Genomic DNA, 9,155 nt, shown 5'->3' on the forward strand with positions numbered 1-9,155 from the left:
GTAATATAAGATAGGGTTGTAGATGCATGTATAGAGGGGTAAGAGTTGAGGTCTCCAGGTCCCACCTGTTCTGCTCAGTCTGTCAGCTGTCTGGGGTCTGTCCTCCTCCCTGGGCAGTTTTGGAACTGGACCTAGTACCATCTTCACCAACTTTTGTCCCTCCCGCCATGATGCAGGGCTGATCACTACAGTGAAAAAGAACAGTGTCACCTTAGAGGCTTCCAGTAAAGAGCAATGCAATTCAATAGTGTTTATGTTGGAACATGAGGCATGTGTTGGCGTATTAGATATGTGACCACAGGCCCAGACTCACTTGAACATAAATATACACAGAGATTAAAGAACGGAAGAGACACAAGGACAGCATTTTCAAAACAAGGTGCATGGCATAAGTAGGACCAATATAAATGGCCACTTAACCCAGACCTAGTGATAAGAAAAAATTCTTGGCTGGGTTTACATTTTTGAAGCTGCTGAAGTTGTTGTGTGGGAGAGGTGACGAAATCAAAGATCTTGTTTTTGTAGTTTGCCCAAATCGCCCCCAAGAACATTTCCTCTTTGCCCCTGATAACTATCTGGCAGATAAATTTGTTTTTATTTCACACAGCGATCCATGACAATCTCTGCTGCTCAGTTTTATGCCAACAGCCCAGTACAATGAGTGTGCATGGAATAACATTTGTGGTGCTCAGAGCACTGGAAAATTACATTTCAAAAACAGCAATGTGTCTTTACATGGATTAAGCTATTTTCACTATGACTGTATTCTACCTAAGAGCACTTCCTGGTAATGAAACTGCACATCCACTAACCAAGCAGCTGTTTGTACTGGGTGGATGAGTTAACTGAACCTAGCCACAGATTTCAGAGGGCTATTTATAGTGCTGTGCCAGCACGAAACAGAGACCAGCCAAACTTTAGGGACAACACAAAAGTTGGATACCAGGCACACAGTGAATGAGAGAGTGAGCACAGAGGAGAGATATTTTGCAGTCAGCTTTCAGGATATCCTTTTTTTTTTTTTTTTGGTACTGTACTGTATGTTTTAAGTGCTTTTGCACTGAAGCATTTATTAGGATAATCATGCCAAACTAATACCATTATTACAATATCTTTCCTTGTGTTCAGGTCTGCACAGACACAGAGATGAAGATAACTACCAATCATGTTTACACGTGTGCCTTTGGAAGCATCTTTGTCAATGGGAAGGGGGGACTTGCCAGCTGTCAGAGGTTTGCTGTACTGCGGGCACAGCAGTAAGATTCCTCTATGTGGGTATCTGTATGTTCCACAAACTGCATGTCAAACATACTGAACATTTCTTCAGGGATTAGATTCTTAACACGGCTTTAGAGGCCAGCAATGTCTCTGGTTCATGTACTAGAACACACACAGGCCTGGTATGGAACAAGTGAGTCCATGGAAAGAAAACACTGAATCCTGTCTGAAGACTGTTTTCTGCTGTCTGTTTGAGGAATGCATTGACTTATTGTTATATAACTAATACATACTGTACAGTTTATTTGTTTATACACTTGTCCAACACTAAATACTTAAGAAATCACTACTTAACTCACATCAGCGAGCGTCTATGTGCAGTTAATTTTTTTTTTTTTTTTAAATCCATGCTGAAATTAACAAGGGAATAAGGGTAGATAAGACCTTCAAAATAACAAATGGGCCTTAGTATGCATGATTACAGATTACTGTTTGTGAATACACAAGTCAAGTGAAAATAGAAACCAACCCCAGATTCACTGTCACATGCCGTTTTGCCTCACGATATTTGCATTTTTTGGCGCTGCATCTCTAGGATGCCTGCTACTTGCATTCTGGTACCTGCTACCTACAGTATATATAAAGCCCCATTCTCACCTGAGTGCTGTGGGGGGACACGCAAATGGACGTCCAGAGCACCAAAAATAAGAAGACAATAAGAAAATACAGGCAGAGGGCAGAGTCTCTGCAGAAAAATACACTGCCACACACTTCTAACGGGTCCTGAGTGATGATTTACTTTTACTTTGGTGTGAATCTACACATTGCTCTTTAAGGAAATCTTGCACAGTACACCTCTAAAAGGCTGAGTAACTAGAGCAGCAAAGTCAGTTAGGAAAAAACGTCTACGCACATCGATAGTTGAACATTTGAGGCTCTTGGTTTTGGACCAAATGCACTGACCCATGATAAAATCCTGCCAGACTGTTCCACGTGTTTAGCTTTCCAACTGTCACTAATTAAAAATAGATCAGAGGGTGGCTTGGCCCTCCTACATAAAAAAGGATTATTATACCTGGTTTTGCATTTAGGTCAGAAGAAGGGGCAGCTCTGTGGACCTTTCTGACTGGTTTGGGAGGCCTCCTCTCTTTGGACCTGTCTGCTCTCTGTTCCCTCTGCTGCTGATGTCTGGATCTGGTGCTCTCTGTACACAGATGACACACGCAGAGAATAAGCCACAAAGCAACACAAACTGACAAACATTTCTAAATTAAATGAAAAGATGTCTGCTGGCTGAAAAACAAACCCAATGCCCGGGGTTAAAATTCTCTGATCTTATAAACCAAAGATTTTGAGCATAAACCATGTTTGTTCGTGCAGACCTCCTCTACGGAAAACAGCTGATACAATGTCTTTTTGCGTCTCTGACGGATCAATACAACTCCAGGCTATGCAATGATGTGCAATGCAGTGTATCAAATAGCTGTCTATATGTAATGTCATAGGGCATTAAAACCTGGATAAAAGCCCAGGAACATAGAAGGACCCAGGCATGTCAGAGATCACCCATCACTGCCATTTTCCACATAAACCTTAGCTCAGGATCCCAGAAAAAAGCCCAGGTCAAAACATAAAAAATAAAATATCTTTGACATCCTGACCATATCAGAAAATATTACAAATTTGGAACGAGGGCACCAAAAAGAAAATGTTTGTGTCCTATGCTTACCAGCAAACTGACGTGACAGGTCTCTGTATATTTCCCTGCTGATGTTGTGAAACTCCTCCTCCCTCCAAACTTTCCCATCAGGAGTCCGGATCTTTGTCTCAGTACTGTTGAAACCTGAGAGTAAAAAGATTGAGGATGTAAGCTGTAGCATCCAGTTAGATACTATATGGCTTAAATTTTTATTTACATGTTATTACCTCCTCATTTTAAAAAAGTCAAAATGAGGGATTAAACATTTTGGGTACCTTTGTATATAGGTGCAGGCGGTGCTGCTGCTACTTTCCGTATTTTGGCTGTGGGCATGTTGCTAGTGCCAGCATTGCTACTCCCCACGGCAGCCATAACGGGCTGTTCTAAACAACCCAGCAGCTTCTCTCTCTCCGCAGCCTCCTCCAGATGTTGTCTCTGTCTTCGAATGCGCTCTTTGAGCTTTTCTAGCTTATCATCGGGCTGATGGCGCCTTAGGTTCTCCAACCGCTGGGAAGCTGAGCCAGGGCTGGTGGAGGGAGTGCTCTCCCCTCGCCGTATGGAGCCCGGGGCCGGAGCTAGACACGAGCTTGACTCTTGGCTATTCATGCCACGTTGTGCTTGTGGAGTGCTTTCCTCCTCAGTCCGTTCCCATGCAGGGACTCGCACACCTTTGAGATGTGACTGGTTTCCAATAGTTCTCAGGGTGTCCAGGGCTGGCTGATCATTGAGGTAGCGGACCTCGGTGCTCTCCAGAGCCGAGGAGTGTGTGCTGTCCAGGTCCCTGTCTGTCTGTTTGTCCCTGGTGTCTCTCTGGTAGACCAGCTGGCTGAGGAGAGGATCTGAGGGAGGCGGAGAGGATGGGTATGAAGACCCTGGCACTGACTGCGAACTGTAGGCCTCCAGCTGAGAGGAGGGATGTGGTGGAGGGGTGGCCTCTCTGGAGAAAAAAAAGATTACATGGGATCAGGAAGGGGATCAAGATTTACTCTTAATTTACCACTCACTGAGTATACAGAACAGTACATGTTTGGGTGGTCAAAGGGTATAGAGGGTGGAACTGACATATTCAGCCACCAGCCAAATGCCGGTAAAATGTGCAAGTGGCTCCTAGATTTGCATCACTCGCCAGCCAAAGAAACAATGGTAATCTACTGAGTGGCTGGTAGATTTTGGAAACCAAAATCAATAATGAAAACTACTTAAAATCCATAACAATAATGAAGAGAAAATGTGGAATTTTTAAAATCGGGTACACGTCTACTGCCCTCACGACTGACATGACAGCAGAAAAAGATTACTAGCAGCTCCCTGAGCATAATATCAAAATGTTACAATTGTGTGCATTTGTTAGTAATAGCAAAACAGACAAAAACTTCTAACAGTTCATTTCCCGGACTTGACTTGCTGAAACCTGATATAACCGATGTTTTGGCAACTTAGGGGCAGCTGAAACAAGTTGTGTACACATCATTGACATATTATGACCTTTTACATCTAAGATAAACTTTTTATGCATCCAGTAAACACAGAGCCACATCATCATTAATTTGTTGTGTTGAGTCGTGTTTCTGGACACCTAGCGAATGTAAGTACAAAATTAATTCTCCTTTACCTTGGCTTTTGTTCTCTACCAGCTCTAAAAAACATGTTCACATATGAAATCCAGTAATTATTTTACACTTAGCGATAATATTAAGAGACAAAATGTACAGTTTTGCAGCATCACTGCAAACAGCTGAGCCTTAAGCTACCGAAGTGTCTGTGAGCCATTCAGCTACAAGTTATTCAGAGGAGATGTCAAGAACATATGGTCTCTGAACAGAAGTCTTGAAGAGTACAGAGCGCTGGGGACTGACTGTTATTTAGGTGAAAAGGCTCTCCTGATGTATCAAGTTAAAACAATGAGCTGATGCAATAATTGCAATGAAAATATCACAGCCCGGGAGGGAATAAACACCTTCTTATTCTGTTGTCACTCCACAGAGCACACACACTATATTGTATGACTATATTGTTATCATTAAAATAGTAGTACTGATTAAATTTTTTTATACATGTGCAATAATTGATTTATACTTTTAGGTATAGTTTTAGTTTGCTTTTTTAATGTGGAATATTTGAAAAGCAATCACCAAAGTGTTGTGATCTGTGCTTGAAAGCATCAACCACAGATATCCAGTCCTGAGTATTAAAGCATACTCTATCAATATACCAAGAGACAGGTGGCTAAGGATGTTTGATAAATGCGTTTTCACGCAGTAGTTGTACCTGTAGGAGGCCAGCGGTTCCCTGAACTCCACGCTGTTGTTCCTGCGGACATTGCTGTCCTGGGTGGTGTTTCTCAGTGGGCTGCGTGAGCTGCTCTTCTCTGGACTCTGCTGACTTCGTCCCCTGCGCTTTGAGGACCCTCCATTGTCATCAGCTTGTTGTCCATCTGTGATAGAGGCAGAAATGTTAAGATACTCATAGTTTAAGTGTCGAATTAAACTCATCACAATGGCATTTTGCAGTAACTCACCCCTGCAGCGGACAGCCCTGGTGGATTTCTTCTTGGGGGGGTCCATTACAGAGTCGAGCAGAACCCCTGTCCCTGGAACTGCCTCTAGACGGTTTTCTATATGCCGCAACTACAGACAGATAATGCACATGTCAGACTCCTTGGGTTATGTAACATTAAAGACTTTACTATCATTATTAGATTTTGCAGGCTGAGCTCATTACTTTTATAAATGACACTTCCTTCTGAGAAGTTGACAAACAAGCAAAGCCATTCAACAGAAAACAGTACCCGGTGTACTTACTGCAGCTTTTGACTGAGACACACTTTTCCATGCAGTTGTCAGCTCTGACAAACAGAAAGAAAATTAATTTCATTACATTTCAACCGATAACATCTTGATGTGTAAACAATCCCTATGACACATTTACATTATGAAATTAAGAAATTAAGTTTCTGGATGAACACTATACCAACAGAGAATAAACAACAATGCAACTAAACTGCTTTAAAAAAAAAACAAAACAAAACAAAAAACAAACCTGTGCCAATATTATGATCAGTAAGCTGCTGAGCAGATCTTTTAGGAGACACCTCAGTCCTCCTGCTGCTCCTCATCTCTCTCATTCACCTGAAGCCAAGATAAGACAGGAGATAATGAAAACCAATACTATGTAAGGTAAAAGAGGCATAAATAATATCAACACACTAACATCAATTAAAGTATGCAGTCGTGTACTCTTAAACAGAATTATAATGTACACAGTACTCAGGGGCAGATAAAACAAAAAACAATAACTGAAAACAAAAAGAATAATACACAGAACCAAACGTATCAAGCACTTTAAAACACTGGATTGAAACAGGCCTTTGAAACAATAGTCTATAAGTGAGCCGTTATCAATGCCCAGCAATTGAACAGATTACATATAGACAAACATGCATAAATACATAAGAAATAGTAAGTGTTTAGCGCAATTACTTCCTTGCATAACACATGTCACAGTGATATTTAAAACCGGTCCTACAACAGCACATTCCTCAAAAATGTTCCATGTGGGAAGGTAAGCAGAACTGGTGTTTGTTAGTCATGTAATGTTTACTTTAAAAACCTGTAAAGCTAGAGTACAGGTGTCCAGTCTTACCAACATGTATGTCCTACTCTCATAATGCATACAACAAAATGATGTTAAAGAGTTTTGTTCTGATCAGGAAAACCTCCTCCTGAGATAACACTAGGCCAATTTGTTGACAACTTTGTCATTTTAATCAGTACCTTCTTCAAGTCTGGCCTAGTTAGTTGGCTCATTATGAGTGTTTTACTCATATTTAACACCCTGTGAGTCACAAGCCGTTTCTTTGGTAGTCAGGCATTTTACTCATAACAATCATGTGACACAGCCCTGTGACGATCACCTCAGGCCGAGAGGGCGAACAGGAAGAAAACTACATACAATTCTACACTTTACATTAACAGATTTTCTTACTAACAGCTCTTCCCACTATCACATGGTCAAACAGCGAAGACTGTGATCATAAACTCAAAATAACAATTGTGCAGATCGCATGAATTGTTCGTTTTTTGCTAAACCATATGGGACTGAATCCAAAAACTTGTGGTAGGAGTGCCAAGAACAGCTGAAAAACGGTATAGCGTTAAACTTCCCGTAAAGCACACGGAAGCAACGTTTCCAGGTTGTCATCTTGACCATCGAGAAAAGCTGACGTTAGCTACTTTAGTCAAAGGTTGTGAGTAAGAAGTGCACACGCCAGCATTATATGAAACACTTCCCTGTTCGAAGCTAACTTTATGAATTATGAAATTTCTGAAATGAAATTTGCAAAGCAAACTTACTATTGTTATTGGTACCCGTAACCAGCTGATTCGCTCAAGTTTACGGTCAAAAAGTCTAAAAAAGGCAACCTTGATCAATGATTTCGGCGCTGTACTGGTCCCGTATTGCTGCCATAGTAAACTAATCTAAATCGGGCATTTAGGGTCAGAAAAATTATTAACGAAAGTATTTTGTGATTACGAACACATCAGATGAAAGATGAACCCATCAGCGACCGATCAGCATAAGAAACAAACAATGTCGAGTGAACTTTAAGTGACAAAAACACAATTTTCCAAATAGAGGGCAGATGATTTCCACGAAAACAAACACAATCCGTGCAAATTCCAAGATGGCGCATAATTTCTTCTTCGCTCACATATGTAACACCTGCTCTGCAGTATCGGCTCCGTGCTGCCACCCATCGTTGGATGCTAGGTCACAAAAACACTATGTAAGCCCCTGAACTGCTGCAATACAGCTTCCGACCACTACTGACATAAATGTGCAGAGGGCTGCTTCACAGCACCCCAGCTTTCAGCGAGGAAGAAATTACAAGCCATCTTTGACTTTACATGGTTTGTATTGACTTCAACTCTAATGACTCTCACTCTATCGCAGTAAATCATGTTTTTATAACTTTACATCCACCTAACATCGCCCTTTTTTCCGCGAATAGGTCGCTTAAAAGTTTACCTTCTATTGAGTGACTTCATATGTTCAATATTATATTAAAAAATGTCAAGAAACTTAATAGGTGGGTTCACGTTTGATGTACATAGGATTATGTACATGGACTACTTAAACGCAAACTGTCGTTTGTGTTAGAGCTAATAACGTTGCGTGTAATATATTATACTGATAGCGAATTAAACAGCAAGCAATGGTCACTTAAATACCCACTTTAGAGTCGAGATATAACCTGTGTTAAGGCTACGAATAACAAGCCGTGTCCGGGAATTACTCGTCCGTAGCTCGGACAACACAATTCATCATTAATCTACTCTCGGGTGTGAACTTACGGCCAAGGTATTAATGTTTTATAAAATTCCAAGTATTATTTAAACAACCCTGATTTTTAAAAAATAACCATGATTGCCTTTCCAGCTCAATCCCTGTAAGTCTAAAGCGATCCCTGAAACTCACAGTAACATCTAACTTCAGGATGACTTATTTCGAAATGTTTTCGGTCCAGGGAATAGTCGGAGCCGCTCACTCGAGAGTTGACGTTAACGCTAGCTGACAGGAAAGTCATGAATTAACTTAGCCATACACCTCCTTGTTGAGACGTAACACATACCTTTGGGGGGACGATCCGACGTGTCTAGATGTCCACATTCATATCGATGTCCTCATGATAAGAAAATCCCAACTTCTCCGGACTTCTTCTTCAGTTTCGTTCAGCTGTCTGTTTGCTAACGTTAGCGTTAGCCAGCTAACGTTAGCAAACCAATGCTAGCAAGCAGTTGTGCAAACTAAGCTAGCAACTTTTTCTAGCGACATGCACCCATCGTTGTTATCCAAGCGTTTGACCGGGTAACCAAATATCCAGGTCAGCTGTGAGATTCCTAGAAAGAAATGTCGCTACCCGCCTCTGAGGTTGCCTTTCCCGGGTTACTATGTTGATGTTTCCCAACGCTGAAACTGGAGTATCCAAGACGGGTAGATAACTGAGAAACCGAAATATCGCGAGGGTTGCACCACGTCAAACGCCAGGAAAGCCCCACCCCGTAAAACAAAAAAACCTACACACATATGCACACTTGGCATATTAGCTTTGAATTTTACTATTTGTCCATAAGCTAGATGTAAAGATGCGAAGGAAGATCTCCCTTTTTTTCTTAATAACTCAATTAATGTAGAAATTCACATATTCAGGATAAAAACAGAGAAACCAGGAAATAAA

The 9,155-nt window shown here is 41.2% G+C and overlaps 1 protein-coding gene across 2 annotated transcripts in view; it reads right to left on the reverse strand.

The window, feature by feature from the left end:
* Positions 1–8,872, reverse strand: part of cep350 (centrosomal protein 350) — a 38,128-nt gene extending 29,256 nt beyond the window's left edge. For both annotated transcript variants that reach the window (XM_042516988.1, XM_042516982.1), the window contains exons 1-9: positions 8,550–8,872; positions 5,957–6,045; positions 5,719–5,762; positions 5,436–5,544; positions 5,186–5,351; positions 3,193–3,854; positions 2,948–3,061; positions 2,294–2,422; positions 66–185 (exon numbers count right to left, since the gene is read on the reverse strand). In XM_042516988.1, the coding sequence (XP_042372922.1) occupies positions 66–185; positions 2,294–2,422; positions 2,948–3,061; positions 3,193–3,854; positions 5,186–5,351; positions 5,436–5,544; positions 5,719–5,762; positions 5,957–6,041 (1,429 nt within the window). In that variant the 5' untranslated portion in view covers positions 6,042–6,045; positions 8,550–8,872. The remainder of the gene's footprint in view (positions 1–65; positions 186–2,293; positions 2,423–2,947; positions 3,062–3,192; positions 3,855–5,185; positions 5,352–5,435; positions 5,545–5,718; positions 5,763–5,956; positions 6,046–8,549) is intronic.
* Positions 8,873–9,155: the final 283 nt, after the last annotated feature.

The sequence above is a fragment of the Plectropomus leopardus genome, chromosome 3, assembly GCF_008729295.1.
Source record: "Plectropomus leopardus isolate mb chromosome 3, YSFRI_Pleo_2.0, whole genome shotgun sequence".
NCBI lineage: Eukaryota > Metazoa > Chordata > Actinopteri > Perciformes > Serranidae > Plectropomus > Plectropomus leopardus.